This window comes from Leiobunum rupestre, chromosome 8, assembly GCF_980474605.1.
Source record: "Leiobunum rupestre chromosome 8, qqLeiRupe1.1.hap1, whole genome shotgun sequence".
Taxonomy (NCBI): Eukaryota; Metazoa; Arthropoda; class Arachnida; order Opiliones; family Sclerosomatidae; genus Leiobunum; species Leiobunum rupestre.
In genome coordinates this window covers 25,143,697-25,161,629 of record NC_143391.1, presented here as the reverse complement: position 1 = coordinate 25,161,629, position 17,933 = coordinate 25,143,697, and the positions used below count along the sequence as shown (strand labels likewise).

Below are 17,933 nucleotides of genomic sequence, written 5' to 3'. Positions count from 1 at the left end.
ATATCGTTTTTTTGCCAGGAAGGGAGCTAACGCGTATCCTGTCTATAATTAAAATATTTTATTTAACGCAGTCGAGAGCGAACGAAAGCCGAGTGCGTCGCGGGAGCTCGATGACACGATCTGTGGACGCCTCCGAGTCGTCATCGTTCACGTCGCCGCTGCTGCGAAACGGCGCCATGTCGAATGGTCAAGAAGCGAGTGGCAGCTCGGCCAAGTACCTGGAACTTTTGGCCGACAACGATTTCTCGACGGACACGGACGGCTACGAAGTGCCATTACCAGTTTTGCCCGCGGTGGCCCTCGAGAGGTTACGGCGGACAGAGAACCCGCCATCTTCGGAATACGCTCAAATGAACCAATTTTTGAATAAGAACGCGATCACCCCTACTAGTCGAAGGGTCAAGTTACCACCAACGTGCCTTACGGCGGGCACTTCGCACATTCCACCCAAACAGAACGGAGTTATTCCGGAACCGACGAAAACGAGTCCTTCGACGACGGACAATTACCTAATCAGGGGTAAAAAATCCCAAGCCAACCTCTCGGAAAACGGACGCGTATCCCTGTCACCCGTGGTGACTTCGGCCCTACTGAAACCATCCCCGGGCAGTTCAAATAACAACCTAAGCGAAGATGGCGATTCGACCCACGGCCTGGAAACCACAAACCCATTTTATCAAAACAATTCTTCGCAATCGCTTCAGGGGTTGCAATGTACGCCCAGCGTGCACAGGTGCGGCACTTTGGACAACTCCGTCAGCGCTAATGGAAGCCCTTTTACCCGCCACAAAAACAGCGACTCCTGGTCACTATCTTCAGCGTCAACCAGTACGTGCCAGGGCAACGACAGTAAACGACACAGCGGGATCTCGACACTATCGTCCCTTTCGAACGGGGTAGACCTAAGCTACACCCCTAAATCATCTTGGTGCTGAGTAGATTTTCTACAGTTTTGATATATATTTTTAAAACCCTTTTACGAAGATTTTAAACCACTCGCGAATTTTTAATACCAGAATCTCAGACCCTGTGGATCTTTTGTATAAAATTATTTACCGTTACAGTGTATATAAAGAGGTAACATTAACTAGAGCCAAATGATTGAATGGCAATAGACGCGTCAGTTTTTTGTAAATACTATGACTTTTTAGTACGGGATGCGTTACAAATCTCGTATTAGGTCACCATTAATATATGTAAATTTTCAAATGTTTTGTACTTAACAGTACTTTGAAATGTTACAACTTGGTCCGTTAGAGTATTGGCATTTTAGTTTACAGGAGTACGGGTAGGTTATAATAGCCTCTAGTCTAGATGTGTTTTCACCACCACCCTTAAACAGTCTTAACCAATTTTCTTACAAAAACTCAAAACGAGTTAAATGCTTTTTTTTTGTAAATTTTACATCAAAAGTCCCCCACTTGTATAAGTTAAAGATATTTCTCGGCCCAAAATGGCAGCTTGTATATTTTGATACCACGGAGTTAAAATATTTTTAAAAAAACTTCTTATTTTTTATACTGAATTATTGTAAAAGTCATTTGTAAATATTCGCAAAGAAGTCAAAAGCCCAATTATCTAAATATTGTAAAAAGCATAGCATTCCAATTAAATAACTGGTAATGACATAAATCGCAACCGGTAATTTAATGTAAACTGGTTATTAGTCAAATAAAAGTACTGGTACTTCTTGGTATCAAGTATATTTATACTGGAGAAAGGCCTTTACCCCAGAAATTTTAAACGCTGTCAGAAAAATGAATGTATTTTTTATATAAATTTATTAAAATTGCCATTCTAACACTCAATATGAGTATTTATTCTATAAAATGTATTAGTATCACAAAAATCATTAGAGGCTCATTGGTACAACTCTTTTCTAATTTTTTCGGTATTTTTCAAAGCTTTCAAGGGCATAGCGCGCTCACGATGAGTTTGTGGCTTACGAATTACGGAAAGTCTTCCTTCAATGGCTTTAATGATATCAACATTCTCAGGTATTTGAACAAAACGAATTTGCTTCCCTTGTACAAAAAAGTTTGAGAATCGATGTTTAACACCAGAAGGTGTAGTAAGAATTGCATCTTTAATTTCAGTATTCATAAACCTTTAATAAAATATTTAAAAATTAGCTTCTATTAAAGTTGTTATTTTAGAAATCTTAATAAAAAGAGAAAGAGGAGAGATGAAGATTTCAAGCCAAGATGAGTGAAAATTGAGAAACAATATTACCCAAATATTCAAGTTTTTAAAAAGAGCACAGAACAGGCAAGACATAATTCTTTCTTCATCTATATATAATCTATAATTAAGTGGGATTGGACCCAAAAGGCACAGTTATTTGTGGTTCAAAAGTCCTGGCTATAAGTTTAAGTGATGCACCAATCCAATTACAATAACAATTACATAAAGAAACCCAACTATAGGGCAGGAACCTCAATGTAAGGTAGACTTAAGACCTTTCCACACGAGCCAACTTTTCATATCAAACTGCTGAGTCAGCAAAAATGGATCAGTGATCCATTTTTTTCTCGCGTACTTTTTTGGTGGATCAACTCGTCGAACTTTTATTCACATGCACGAACCAACTAGTTGACTAAACTCAAAGTTGACTCAAAAAGTAGGCTCCTGTGAAAAGGCCTTTATAGAACAATAAAAAAAATGGTAAATGCTCTTGCTATGCAAAACAAAATGTAATTTTATTTTATAAGAAGATTTTGAATGAAAATCTGCTTGAAACAAATGTGGCAAAAAAAGCTTACCCATCAACATGAGAGATTCGACCAGTAACACTTGTTTCATTACGTAGCTCAACCGTAGTATCCTTTCCCACAATGGCTTGAAGAAGGCATATAAGAGTTTTACAGGAAATTGCTCGTTCTTTCATGGACATTTTAAATCAATGATATTTCTGTTTCTTGTCCAACTGATTTTATAGTTGCAGAAATAAGTCCATGATATTTGATCAGATGTTCTACTCTAAGTTTATAATCTGTGAAGAAAAAAACTAACTTTATCATACTATTTAGCTATATTTAATTGAACATACTTTTACTGAATTTAGTACATTTTCCTATATGCAAGTGTATAACGAATTCAAAATAAAATAAATTATAATATTAACGAAAAGGTAATTAATTTTCTGATTGAAAATCCATAATCAGCGGCGATCACGCAAAACTATGCGCAAAACAAATTTTAAGAATAATATCGATGCGGTCGCCATCTAGCCAATCCTATTTGAATCTTTTCATACGTTTATGAAAACATTGGCGCCTTCTGTGTCTAAACCATAGATATAAGAAATGTATATAAAGGTCTAGATAGATTTCGGGTCGTCTAAGCCTAACATAAAATACGGAATTGACACCTAGCAGACACCGAGGAAGGCACGTGACCAAGAGCGCGAGCTCTCTTAGCATTTTAGTACTAAGTGCTTGACCTTTCCGTAGGCGGAAGTCTTTAGATACCATCTGTTGGTGACTTTTAGTATCATTTTTAAGCAGGAGACAATGGCTCTCGCGACGATAGCACGAGCTTTCTTACCGATAGATAGCGCGTTATAATTATAGCCTGCAGAAATTACGCGTTTCTGCTAGCTGTCGCCTCCGTATTCACTCCCTTTGTAATATTTTATCTAGACCTTTATATATGTTTCCTATATCTATGGTCTAAACAACGAACCAAAGTGACCAAATATTCTTCAACACTCCTTTTAAAATCAGATGGCGCTAGTCTCTTCATATAGCTTATTTTCAATAAGAAAACGAACTCCCGCTTTTTACAAACTGTCGGAAAACACGACAATATTTCGCTGGCCTCTTTGCTCCGTTTTTTTGGTGAGCTAGGACATAAAGGCACCCAGCTCCGAGTACAATAAGAAAAGTAATACTAAAAATTAGTAATCATAATATTAGGTAGAAGCAAAAGTAGCATAAGACTACTTTTGGTAGAAGTAACTCTATGGCAAATTGAAAGGCCTGGGTTTCTTGGCAAGCTGAGTACAATGCCATTCAACTACGAGTATACGTAATAAAAAAAACAATTTAAATTAAATTGAAAAATTATTTCTTTGAGAAGTCCTTTAAATTGAGTTAAGCTAAAACCTCAAGAAGAATGGAGTTTAAAGTGCTTTTGGTATGACAAAAGAAACTCAGGCGTTTAAAGGAGTACGAGCTTCCATATTTACGGTGGAGCAATGAATTTTACATTTCTTAGATTAGGCTTAACAGAAGCAAAGGGTGATTTTAACTAGTTATGTTAAAAAAACTCGGTACATGTATTAGCAAATGATTATTCGTTTTAGTTCCTAGTCCCTTTAACATGACCACTCGCTGAAAAAAATGATAATCAGGGTTTGTTCTGGATCTCGTTCAGGTTAACTAAGCCTAGGAAAGACCTCAACAATATTACCTCCTCAACAAACCCCTACGCAGGGCCGAAAAAGTCAAACGCCATAGGAGGAAGCAGCCAATATTGGAACCCTTTGAGATGCTTCATAAATCCTAGACGTTATATTCCCTTTCTGACTCGTACGTCTTGGATCCTTTAGAAGGAATCTTGAAAACCAATAAAAATTTAGGTAAAAAGCTAATATAGAACCTCGTAACCTAGATTCGAATTCTGGACCTTTCTAATTTATGTTTTTGTAATGAAGCGTTTACCCACTTCCGGCACGTGACCTCCGAAAAATCGGCCTCCATCGGTCACTGACATAGCAACAAACACAGCACCCCACACATGGAGAACGCAACCGGTCAAAAGTCGTGCATTTTCTTGCGTACATTTTTCATTGGTTAGACGCTTTTGCGCCTGCTGCCGTCGGAAGGGGAAAATTAGGAAATTGTTTCCCCCCCCCCCGCCCGTAAATCGTTCAGCGTAAAGGTTCGTCCAATGAAATTTGTACACAACACTGCGTTAGCGTGTTTAAAGGCTAGCTACGTACTCCTTGTGTTTGTGGCTCCCAGCTGACATCTAGGAGCAACAATCACAAGGAGAAAACACGCTAAGACAGTGTTGTGTACAATTTTCATTGGACGAACCTTTACGCTGAACGTTTTACGAGTAGGGGGGAGACAATTTCCGAATTTTCCCCTTCCGACGGCAGCAGGCGCAAAAGCGTCTAACCAATGAAAAATGTATGCAAGAAAATGCACGACTTTTGACGGGTTGCGTTCTCCATGTGTCGGGTGCTGTGTTTGTTGGGCCCTCAATGGGTTAGAGTGTGTAATAACTGGTGGCTTTACCGGGAAGTCGGGGTCTGGCTCTTGTAACCCATAAGGGCTGTAGTGCACTTTGAGATGTTAGCTCTGATCACATGGTCGTATCTCCCCCTCCGACTTCGGTCAGGTTTGGGCTGGAAACTGAGCTTCGGCTCAGGCTAACGGAGAAGGTCCAGGCAAACTGGCCACCTCGGCGGATTGGGTAGCCTACTGTGGGGCGGCGGGCCTCCGTACGAGGACACGGTGGTCCTGTTTCCCGGCCTTTAGGAGCCCACCGGGATATCCGGTGCCAGCTGTGCCGGGTTATGTGGACCACTGTGTGCTCGTCGTTCCCCTTTAGGAGTTCTCTCCAAAGGGTTTGACTCTTTACCTACATAGGTAGGGTGTCGGCTGGAGTTGCTATAGCATCCACTTTTACTCCGACAGTCCACCCGTTGCTGCACCTTCTGCTGGGTTGAGCGGCTTGCGTCTAAGGTGCGACCATCAATAGTAGGGTACTACTGCCCATGCTGGATTTGTCACCTGTCCGGGCTTGGGAACGCTGGCGTAGGGCACTATATTGATTGGCCTCCGATGGTATGGTCTCTGTTACTAGGTACACCGGGCTATAAATTCTGACACACTGCTGTGTTTTTTGCTCCTAGCTGACATAGTCCTATCATGTCAAACTTTGATGACGCACTGTTCGCAACAGCGCGTCATCAAAGTTGCCCGTAGTTTTATGCATAGTTGGTTACCATGGTAACTATGAAGCTAATTTTTTCTTAGGGGGTAAAAGCTATTGACTACGCACGAGGCAGTTATTTCGAATCTTTGGTACGAGGTTTATATTATCTTTGGTAAAACCTTACTAAAATGTTAAAGGGGAATTTTAAGAGCAGGTGCCGAATAGATAGCGCCACTAACAAGTAAGTACTAGGGGGTTTAAGAAATTTCCATCAACAGGAAAGCGGGTGAAACGTTTCCCTTCTTTTCTATTCGCGTTTTAAACCTAGATAGCTAGGTAGCGGCTAAAGCAGACGCTATTAGTTTTTCCTCATCTTTATTCGTAAATTTGACTTTATAAATAATGATAATTTCATTTTAATATAATTTTTACATTGTTTGCTTATATTTTGATAAGTTTATTTAAAACAAACTTTTTGTGACTTTTTAATTTGTCAGAAGCAGACGCTAGATCATACGCACTACCTCGAAGAAGCTGGTGCCGTTACGCCACCTAGACTCGTTTCGATTGTGAATTGGGCACTGAAAAGTGTGGATTTACAAGGAGACATCCCGAGGTGTTTCTCCCCGATTTCTTTCAAACTCGGGGGTTAAGTAGACCTTCATGTACCTTGAAAACTCCTAAAGGGAAAAGTTTCAATGGCCATTCGTTTTGCCATGGCAACCAATTTTTTTTTACAACTCAAATTTAAACTTGCTTTACTTAAAAAATGGTAGGAAAATCACGGATTGTAAACCCTTAAGATTTTACCGAATTTTATTGATTTTACTAATTTTTATCAATTTACCCAATTTTATAAATTTTACCCAATTGTTTTGCCAAAATTTTAATTTTTTAATTTTTTTAAAATGGCAAACTGTGATATTCCCATGCTATTTTACGTAGATAAAGTTTAAACTTGAGTTGTGAAAAATATTTTTGGTTGCCATGGCAAAACGAATGTCCATTGAAAATTTTCCTTTTACGAACTTCCAAGGTACATGAAGGTCTACTCATGGCAAATAACCCCCAGGGGGTTAGTTCTCGATGGTCTACTCAACGCCCGAGTTTGAAAAAAATGTCTACCGCTGGTTTTCACTAGGACAGAAACAGGACGACGGCGACGGCGGACGCAAAAATATTGTATTAGGCCTAACGGGAATTTTTTGCGTCGAAGCTAACCGTCGTGGCGTTTTTGGACTAGTGAAAACTAGCCCTTACTTGTAGTGACGCCATCTAATCGGCGGGGGTGACTGCTATTAGAAATTTCCCTAATTTATACGCCTTTAGACCGTTAGCTATTCCTAGGAATATAATACTGCGTACCTGGAACAGAAATTTGTATTCCCCCATCACGGACCCGCTGTTTTAGCTTCGGCAACGCGAGAGCTATACAATTTCGGACATACGAGCGTAGCGCCATCGTAAAAATAGGCGGAATTTTTTGTCACTATAAATTTCTATTCACAACGGTTTTTTGTACAAGCTGAATTCTACGGAACTAATTTCGGAGATGTTTATTTAATTTAAAGACAAAATAAATAAATCTTTAACACGATTTTAAAACCTGCACGCATTTCTAACCAAGCCCCAACGAACACGCGGACGAAATTTTGACTACGGTGTCCACTAGGTGTCTCTAGTATCTTATGTCCGAATTCCCCACATTGCCAGGCCTATGAATCCCATATTTCCCCTCCAGTATTTCCATCCTCCTAGGCTATTCGAGAACTGCTGGGATTAGATATAATAAAAACCGTTATAAATAATCCCATTTTTGCGACTATACATTCAACTTCGGAATACTAACCCAGTTATATCTAATTAGATGTCCTTCCCGAACTCCGGAAACCGTTAGTTGTATTAGTAAAATGAAGAGTTAATTGAGAGAAGTGAAATCAGTCGTTTCCAAAAGAGGCGTCCAGGGTAAAGAAAAGTTCGTGTCTAAACAGACTTCACCGTCTTCCCGTAATAAAACCTTGAACCGGGACCATTAGACCAGGTTAGGAAAATACGTATATCGTCAACCGAAATTTCGTTAATCGTTAATCGGAAGATGAAGAATTTCCCACGACGCTTCGATTCTGGTCTCCGATAGAGGGGGTTAACGTATACTAAAAGGTTTAATTACGGAAGAAATGGAGCTCGACGCTTCCGCCGTTTGTTCGGAACTATCACGGAATCGCGAAAAGGGTAACAGGATGAAGATCAGCGTTAGCTACGAGATAAGAAAAACCGTTTAGAAACCCTTGGGAAACGGACTAAACTAAGTGAACCGTAAAAATGACGAAATTATTCTCAGAATCAACTTCCAGAAAGAAAAATAAAGGTGTCTATCGCGTGTCGCGTCCTGATCCGAACCCATTCATCTCCCCATTATTTAACGCCTTCGAAAGAATAGTTTTGGCCGTTGTCGTCTTTCCTTTAACAGGCCATCGCGGAACCAGGGTGGCTCCAGCTTCGCAAAATTATTTTTGCTGTATAGCCTCTTTTCTCTTTGTAATCTAATTTACGTAGTTTCCATGTGGAAAGAATAAAAATGTCCTGTTTTGGTAAAGTCCCCCGTGTAGCGTAGTGATTGAACAGAAACAGCGGAGGCAGGTGAAGACGCGCGGAGCGTCACCGCAAAAGAAGAAATCCAACCAAAGAGTGGCAGATGGAAATTTTAACGAAATAGAGAGAGAGACACTAGTAAATTGTTTTCATTCTTTATCGTCGTCCCGAGATTCAACGGTAGCTTTTTCATATTTTGCAATCTAGGTAAAGCTTTGTGACTCTCCAGAAAATGGTCGATTGCTCGAAAAACATCTGCAACAACGCGGATATTCAAATGGGAAACTAACCACGCGAATATTCCCAGCGTTCACGAAAATCGACTAACTTTGATAGAAAACAGTAAAACCTATATTTCACAGTCGTCTATATGTCGACTTGAAATTTCATAAAGTTAAAAGGTGTTATCAATTTAACCCTGTTAAAGTATTACGACATTCGAGTAAGGCACTCGTCAACGTGTTAGCAGTGGCGGTGGAAGGAAAATAGTTGGTGGGGTACAAAAGTAAAAATTCGCAACAACCTACAGTTTTCCGATAAAATTTCATATTTGTACGGCTAGTGATTTCCACGATTATAGCGAGTCTAATTCAATATTTAATTATATCACTTCTTAAGGTTATATAATTATATGAATATAACAGCTGGGATACCCGGTATTTCCCGGAAAGATATGTCTATTTGTATTTGTAATCCCTCTTCCAATGAAAATGTCAAAACATTACGATGATTAATTAGCTATTTGATATAGCGCTAAAGACGCTAATTTTCACTACGTAAATAGAAGGCTGCAATAACAGTTTCCACGCATGGCACCTACCCAATATAACCAACTGATTAATGACAATATTAACTAACTATACGTTGATTACATAATAATTTGTCTTTTATTATACGGCCTAGTATCTATAGAAAAAAGCTTTTAAAAAAATTGCAATAATTTAAGCTTTTTTCGTGTGTATTAAGAAAAAAGGTCTTTTGGCTAAGATCAAAGTGTAATATCTTGTATATAGCGGATATACCTAATTATTAAATTAATTTCATTAATTAAAGTTGTTTTGCCGACCGTAACCGTCGAAAACCACAGTATCATGAGATATTATACCTAAGTTGAAAGCTGTAGATTCCTAAAGCGCACAAACACACACACATATACTTATATATATATATATACAAACACTCATCATTATACTTTAGAAGATTACGTATAATATCAATTATATCATTATTATTTCTGATGGCTTGGGAAAGTTATAGACTGAAATGTTTTTTTATGGAAATTTTGGAAGGGCAGTTTAGGGGGAAGGGGTACAAATACATTAATTGTAACCCTACCGGAAATCTAGGGGGATACAATGTACTCCTGTACCCCCGTATTCCGCCACCACTGCTTCTAGACAAAGTCGTCTTTAAAACATTAGTCCGTTTTTAATCGTAAAATATATAAGTGAAGTCTAAAATAATCCATTTAAGATAACCGTGCCATCAAATTTAACATTTCATACCCAAAAAAAAGTAAATTTTTATCCCATTACAAAAGGTCAAACACTGGAGGTGAATGAATGGCTCTCTCTCTCTTTCTCAATAGGTGTTTCTTCCCCCTACTTCTTGAATACAGGTAGATCTAATTTTGCAGCCAAACAGATTACCCGCGGTGGCTTAACGCTTATTTTCGGATAGCTTTAAAAAACGCGTCTTTGCTCTGGCGCAGGTGCCCCCGAGACGTGTGCAGCGGCGAGGCTCTCGCTTTCGAGAGGGGAGATTCTATATCAGAAAAGTCGTGACACGTGACTATTAAAAGGTTCTCGGCGCGAAGAACCCCGGCTACCTGCCTTTAGCGGACGCGCGCGCTCTTCCTCGCCTCTTTAAAAAGTACACTAATCATCCGCAGCGAGGGATTTTTTCTCTCTCCTCATCTCAATGACTTCCTTTCAAAATATCCTGAAATAATAGCGATGGAATTTTTTCCACCGAGTCCAATTAGTCGGGACCAGCCCAGTTACCCACGGATGAAATAAATGGTTCCATAAATTCACCCCTCCCCGCACTTTATACCCATCCTTGGGGGGGAAAACACCCAATCAAGATGACTTATACGTCAGAACTTAAAAATAATCCTTGACGTACTATCCGGATTGTTCCACAGTTCAATCACGACTAAAAGATAAGGGACATTTGTATTTTTAGGTTGAAAAATACCCGACAACCAAATATTTAATTTAGAATTTCTGATGGCGAATGGTGGGAAAAGGGGTACTTATAGGATAATCAATTGACCGAATTTGAAATGACGTTTTAGCGCGCGACAGTGCCACTACATGTCTTGGGCAAACAGCCTTTTTACTTGCTTTTTTGACCATAACATGTACATGTATTTTCACGCGCGCCGGGAGTAGTGGCTCACTCCTGTAATCCCAAGCGTCCGGGAGGCAGAGTTTGTGGATGGCCGTGTGAGGACGACAACCAATCCCCCAACGGGTGGTCGGAATACTTCCGCCACGGGTGTCCCCACCCCTGTCCCCACGTATCCCCCCGTTGGCGTGGCCGTTACACATATCTCGCCCTGATTAATCAAATGGACGAGAGGACTGAATTGTCCCACACGTCACAATCGAATAAAAAAAATATATATATTTTCACGCGCAAAATCAATTTTAGAAGCCATCAATTTAGCTCATATTCAGTTATTCAACCAAGGCTTAGTGTTTTCCCCTCTTCCGATGTTTTACAAGTTTTTATATTCCTACTATTTATAAAAATTACTTCTTCAGTATCCACCCAAGAGATGGTTTCTTTTTGCCTGTTCTCGGACTAAAAGTGTACTCTTTTTACCCTAAAACGTTTTATACGCCTGTTCCGGGGATGAGAATTACTACCCGTAAACTATTCGCTTGTTCCGGAGTATTACTAGGGCTACTCTTTTTATTCCTTCTGAAAAGGAGCTGTACAGAGAGTAAATCGTATTTTGTCGTCTGCTAGCCAGAATGGGGTGGCGGAGTGGTTAGCACTTTCGCCTCGCAGCAAGAGGAGCCGGGTTCAACCCCAGCTTGGGGAACTGGGTGAAAACCCGGAACAACTCCTTCCGCGTTGAGTTTGCAAGTTCTCTCCCTGCTGGTTCGAGGGGTTTTCCCCTTCCATAAAAACTTGTGGAGGTAAACGGTAATAGTTAGTGTAGGGCAGCGGTTCCCAATTTGTTTTGCTATGGAACCCTAAATTATCCACCTAATTCTGGCGGAGCCCCAACTCATTTTTTTACTTAACTTAAAAGACTCTTGACGCAAACAAAGATGGCCGCGTTGTGAATTCTCGGAACCCCTGTGACCTTTCCAGGGAACCCCAAGGTTCCGCGGAACACCTTTTGGGAACCGCTGGTGTAGGGAGCTGTTGGCTCGCGTGGCACGGTCCCGGCCACTCGTTTAAAGGCATTATAAGTCGCTAGATGACTTGGGCCTAAGGTGGTGCCTTGGGTATTAGCCTAGCTGATTATTATTTTTTTTTGATTAAATAGCCACAGACAGCTATTTTGGAAAAACGTTTTTAACTATTCACCACCACAGAATCGGTGTAAAATGACGTCATAGCGTTACTCCGAAATCCCATGAACCAGCGAAAAGAAACCACCTAATATTTTTATAAAGTCCAAAAGGTCATGTTAAAAGCGACCCCTATAAGAATTCCGCGTGATTAAAACATCCATAAATTGTGGTTTTACTTTCTCGATTAAATTCAATATAGATCTTAAAAGAAATTGATTTGAAAAAATTCAACGGTTATATTGTGTAAATTGGCGCGTGCTTGCTCGGAGGGGATAATCTTATTGGCTAAGACAAATGCGGATAAATATTGCTAAGCCCACGTGATTCTATTTTATTATCAGAATAAATAATTACACGTGCTACGAAAAAATGGGCGATATCATCGAGATTCACGCGTTTTTAATTTAAAAACCCTTCCTTTTGACGGTTTTTATTTTGGAGCGAATAATTTCTTTTAGCGTCTATTGGTATATACCTTTTTTATTAATAGTCGCCCCGCAAGACGTACCCTTTACTTACTTCGAATCAGTATTTTACAAACACCAGATGTATTTTAACTGGAAAGATACGGCGTTCATTGGCATTCAAAGCTCGTTGGGGGAGAGCTCAGATATCAGAAACTGATTTCGAGGAATACCCCGGGTACGTGAAGGGGGTAAAATCATAGAGTACACCGCATTAACATGAGAAGCCATTTCTAAGTTTATCCACTTTTAATTTCCAGCGAGAAGCGAGCGTGGGAAAAAGGTGGTCGCAACGTATATGGATGGGGCTAGTTAAAGACTTTTAAAAACTTCGAGAAAGAAAAAACACCTAAGATCGACATGTCTAGGAAGAAGTTGGCTGTAAAAATAAAAAAAAAGTTAAAGAGAGCCTATATTTAGGAAATCTCTCTCTCTCTCTCTCTCTCTCCAAAGAGTCTTCTCTGAATTTTATGCCCCCAGGGCCAGGTGTGACTATAGAAACCCCACCCAGTTAATGCAAAGTTTAAAGATTTTTCCAATATATCGTAGGCCGGGGAGTTATTACCGTACACCGCCGAGCGAAGATACGGATAAAGGCTGGTTTTCATTACCCCAAAAAACGCGTCGACGCGAAAAATTCTATTAGGCCTAACGGAGATTTTTCGCGTCACCGAGCGTCGACGCGAAGTTTTTGCCTTAATAAAAACCAGCCTTAAAAGGAATTTAAAAAAAAATAAATAGCGGTTTGAAATTAAGTGCGATATTTCATAAGGTTCTTCTCGCGTCTTGTTGAGAAACGATACTAAGAAATCTCGCGTAGTATGAAAGGCTACAACCAAAAAAAAACCTAGGTATTCCGCGGGCATTTGGCGGCGCGTGCGCGGTTGGAACATTTTTACGGTTTTTAATGAAATGCTTCACCCGATAAAGTTTTAATGTTTTCCCTATCGGAGCCAAAAGACCCCACCCTAATCTAATGGTAAATTACCCTGACGCCTTTCCGATAACAGATATAGTGTGGTTATATATTTTACTCCCCCCCCCCCCACCTCTCTGTCTCCGCCAAGAAAAGTTAAATGAGTGTGCTTATATTAATTTTTTAGGGGTAATCGATTAGCTTATATAGTCTTATTGTTACGGGTTGGGTTGGCAAATAGTTCAATTATATCTTAAATAGCGCGAACTCGGGACCGCAAAATAAACTGGGACATATCAAGGTGGTCCCCCTCTCGCTCGCTCCTACCCTCCTTCCTAAAAAATCAGTTTTAATCTGATTAACCTCTTTCAATGAGGTTTAGCTGGCTAACTTTGGCCTCCCTTGACGACGGCTATAAAGCGGTAGCGATTGGACTTTTATCATTTTATTTTTATTAGTCGAGTTTTTTTTTTCTTCTTTGGAAAGATTAGGGGTATTTATCAGGGCGGGGACTACTCCTTCGAAGGTTTCCCCTTTTAAACAATGAAGTCGAAAAAGCGAACAATAAAATATGGGAGGAGTTTACGTCAAAAATTGTGACGTTATCATTTTAAGGCGATTGTTGTGGAATTTAAGAAATATATATTTTTTTTTAAATAATACTGGCGTATATGTTTGCACGCGATCTTGTATTTTGTATGTATGTATATAAAATAGAAATAATTCGAGGAGTTTTCTAAACGTGGATTTAAAATAGTGTATTATTTAAACGCTACAATATTTTTTCTTTCTAAATTGGCTTCTTCAAAATTCTTAATTATATTTTATTTTATTTTATTTATTTGTTTTTGGACTACATATTCTTTAAAAATTGTACTTTATTTAATTCATTTCACAATTATTTAGTATTATTGTCCTGGTAAGCAACCCTATATCGGCCTCAGTGTTTGACTGCCAAATTTAGTATTCGCGAAATTTAAGGAAAATAATAATCATTGTTTTAATGTTAATTTTCTTGCAAATGAAGTTATTAGTATATTATCGTCCTTGGTAGTAGTATTCGTTTTTGTATATTTAGACACTAGGGGGCTCTGTGCTGAAATAAACCTTGATAAACCAGTAACTCAGAAAACAAATTCGGTAATAAGGTTTGATAATGGTCACCCTTATTGTTATGATGCTACTCATGATATAATTATATATTAATAATTAAAATTATGCTACTTATGACATTATAAAATATTAATAATTAAAATTATGCTATTAATGACATTATAAAATATTAATAATTAAAATTATGCTACTAATGACATTATAATATATTAATAATTAAAATTATGCTACTTATGGCATTTTAAAATATTAATAATTAAAATTATGCTACTTATGGCATTTTAAAATATGAATAATTAAAATTATGCTACTTATGGCATTATAATAAATATATAAAATTATGCTACTTATGGCATTATAATATATTAATAATATAAAATTATGGTACTTATGACATTATAATATATTAATAATATAAAATTATGCTACTTATGACATTATAATATATTAATAATTAAAATTATGCTACTTATGGCATTTTAAAATATTAATAATTAAAATTATGCTACTTAAGGCATTATAATAATAATATAAAATTATGCTACTTATGGCATTATAATATATTAATAATATAAAATTATGCTACTTATGGCATTCTAATATATTAATAATATAAAATTATGCTACTTATGACAATATAATATATTAATAATATAAAATTATGTTACTTATGACATTATAATATATTAATAATTAAAATTATGTTACTTGTGGAATTATTATATATTAAGAATTAAAATTATGTTCCTTGTGGAATTATTATATATTAAGAATTAAAATTATGTTACTTGTGGAATTATTATATATTAAGAATTAAAATTAAAATGTGCCAATTATTCAAAAAAATTATTGCTTGTAGCACAACAGGTTTTATTAAACACTTTTTACAATGATATTAATATAAATATTAAAAATTTAAATATAAATTGTGCTTCTTATTATATATTAAATATTTAAATTTAATTTATGCTTCTTTTATTTATTAAATTTATGCTACTTATTATATATTAGAATATTTTATTAAATTTATGCAACTTATTATGTATTAGAATATTTTATTAAATTTATGCAACTTATTATGTATTAGAATATTTTATTAAATTTATGCTACTTATTATGTATTAGAATATTTTACTAAATTTATGCTACCTCTATATTAATAAGTAAAATAAAAATTTAGAAAATGTTACAGTTATTAAAATTTAATAATTATAATCCCAGAGTAAACAAAATACAATTAATATTTCTAATCGGAGTTAGCTCGCTCGAGCAAACCGTTCGGTTTCAGTTTTGGGATTTTTTAAAAATACGGAATAACAAATGCTCATTACGTAAGACCAAGAGGCCCCAAAGAGTGGGAAGTGGTTTCGCCAGAAAAACAATGAACAACATTAGACGGACCGATGATCTAATAAATTAAAATCTCTTTCTCAGTACGCGACGCGGGGCGAATTAGAAAAAACATCATATCCGGCTGAAATCGCGGCGCAGGTGGCAATCAGATCATTACGCCCGAAACCCGACATCTTAACCGGACAACGCTTCTCTTAATGGTAGAGCGGAGACTGTACCACACCCGCGTGTTTTTTCCGTATTATCAAGAGGCGGCTGAGATGGAATTATGGGAAGACGGTGGCGTTAGGACAAAAATGCAAAAGTCATCCCCGTGAAAGATGTCCCCTTATTATCAAATCGTTTTTTTTTATTTAGGATATAGGTGAAAAACCTTCGATTTTGGAGCGTTTCCTCTTAGCCCACCTGGACGCGGGACAATCTCGAATAATCTGCCGAAAATAATAAGATCAAACGATATCACCCCCCCACCCTTAATATTCTAAGTATCATTTGGATATCCTGAGCGAGTTGATGTCATCCCTCCCGGTTTGGAAAGTATATGGCGCATCCTCGGTGCTATGGGAAAACGGAATACGTGTCATACTTACTTAAAGACTGGCTTCGAAAAAGTGAGGGCCAAAATATAGATGGCGTCAATTACGTGGGGGGTGTGGTCACCAGGAACCCCCCGCGAACTGCGCGAGATGCATAATTCATCGTGCGAATCTGAATCGCGTGCGTTAAAATATGCTTTTGCCAAAAGGAGAGCGCGGGAAGAAGAGAATCATTGCCTTAATTATATATTTCCTAACGTTCAACAAATTTCCGAACCTCTCTTCGCTTCCCGGGTTCGGACTGGAGGGGTAACTTGGCGCTTCAGCGAATGGCGAGGGTTCAGCGGTTGCCCGGGCTGAAGCGATCCCTCGTCACCTGCTCCGGACCGACGGTTCAACAACCGTCTCCGCGTCTTCGACTTACTATTAACGACGGTCTATTAGGCTTTCGTTTATCTACTTCTAATCGTTGTTTACGAACGTTTCGAGACAAATGTCCGTGGCATCTCTCTCAATGAACATCGTGGAATCGCCTCTGTTTCTCTCATTCAAGAGTATTTCGGAAGGTTCTGGAGACTTTTAATAGTCGCTTAATAGTTTCGAGAAATGGTCCATCTTTCTAGATCGTTCGCTTCCGCGAGGTTATTTAACGACGGGTGCCGAGGTGACCAGCTACCGTTTACCGTCAACTTTATCGCGTTCCCACGTTAAATTTACTCTATCCGGTTACGTGGGTGGAAACGCGGTAGGCCAAATGCGCCTGTAGAAGTGTTCCACCCGCAATGCCCGCGTGTCTACCGCGAAGTCCACCAGTTTTATCGTATTTTTTTTTGGTAACCAAAACCGATAAAGCTTCTTAAACGAAAAGGGACGGACGAAAACGCGATTTTCATGAGGGGTCATTCTAAATGTTTCGCAAAGGCGTTAAAAACCAAAAAGTGGTTGAGCAACTCTGTTAATGCAACAATTTATGGGTAGTTTTTAAAACGTTATATAAGTCGTTTTTGGCATTCGTCTACTTTCCTTTAAAAGTCAACTCTGGCGGGACTACTTCAGGATTTCCTAATATCCGATATTATATTACGAATTGTCCTGCCAAAAAATGTAAAATTAAGTTTATACAATCTACCCTCTCGACAATAATGGAGAGGGGGCAAAGGTCTCATGATTTATAAAGAAAACCAAATAAAATAATTCCATTTCGTTTGATATAACAAAAGAAATGATACGTGGTTTCGGGGCGTGCTTTGATTCGATATAGATACGAATATTCCATTGTTCAAAATCAACGTTAAAACACTTAAAATATTAATCGTCTTATAGAATGATATTATTTAAAGAAAGTAATTAACGTTTTTTTCCACGTATTTACGAGTGTAACGGTAAACGGTTCCGAGAGAGGGAGGAGGGCTGGAAATAGGCGCGGCACCGTAGACTATTTCAAATGGAATTTTTATCCCATATCGTACCGATAGAATAAATTAATAATATCATCCGCCTAAATAATTTCGCAATTACGATCGCTACTTTCCAC

At 38.2% G+C, this 17,933-nt stretch overlaps 2 protein-coding genes across 2 annotated transcripts in view; one reads left to right on the top strand and one right to left on the bottom strand.

Moving 5' to 3' along the window:
* The window catches only part of sev (receptor protein-tyrosine kinase sevenless), a 37,688-nt gene extending 35,941 nt beyond the window's left edge, over positions 1-1,747 (top strand). The window contains exon 36 of the mRNA XM_090157513.1: positions 72-1,747. Coding sequence (XP_090013639.1) covers positions 72-935 — 864 coding nt within the window. The 3' untranslated portion in view covers positions 936-1,747. The remainder of the gene's footprint in view (positions 1-71) is intronic.
* A 48-nt stretch (positions 1,748-1,795) lies between these two features.
* Positions 1,796-3,122, bottom strand: LOC149932872 (U7 snRNA-associated Sm-like protein LSm10). The gene is made up of 3 exons (XM_090157514.1): positions 3,050-3,122; positions 2,763-2,992; positions 1,796-2,107 (listed from the first exon to the last, which is right to left on the bottom strand). The coding sequence occupies exons 2-3, from the start codon at positions 2,891-2,893 to the stop codon at positions 1,861-1,863; spliced, it is 378 nt and encodes a 125-aa protein (XP_090013640.1). The 5' UTR covers positions 2,894-2,992; positions 3,050-3,122; the 3' UTR covers positions 1,796-1,860.
* Between the last annotated feature and the right edge of the window lie 14,811 nt (positions 3,123-17,933).

Excerpts from the sequence above, each read along its gene's own strand:
- LOC149932872 (XM_090157514.1), bottom strand. The coding sequence starts at position 2,893 with ATGTCCATGAAAGAACGAGCAATTTCCTGTAAAACTCTTATATGCCTT. Across the intron at positions 2,108-2,762 it reads CGAATCTCTCATGTTGATGG|GTTTATGAATACTGAAATTA; the intron begins GTAAGCTTTTTT and ends ATTTTATTAAAG.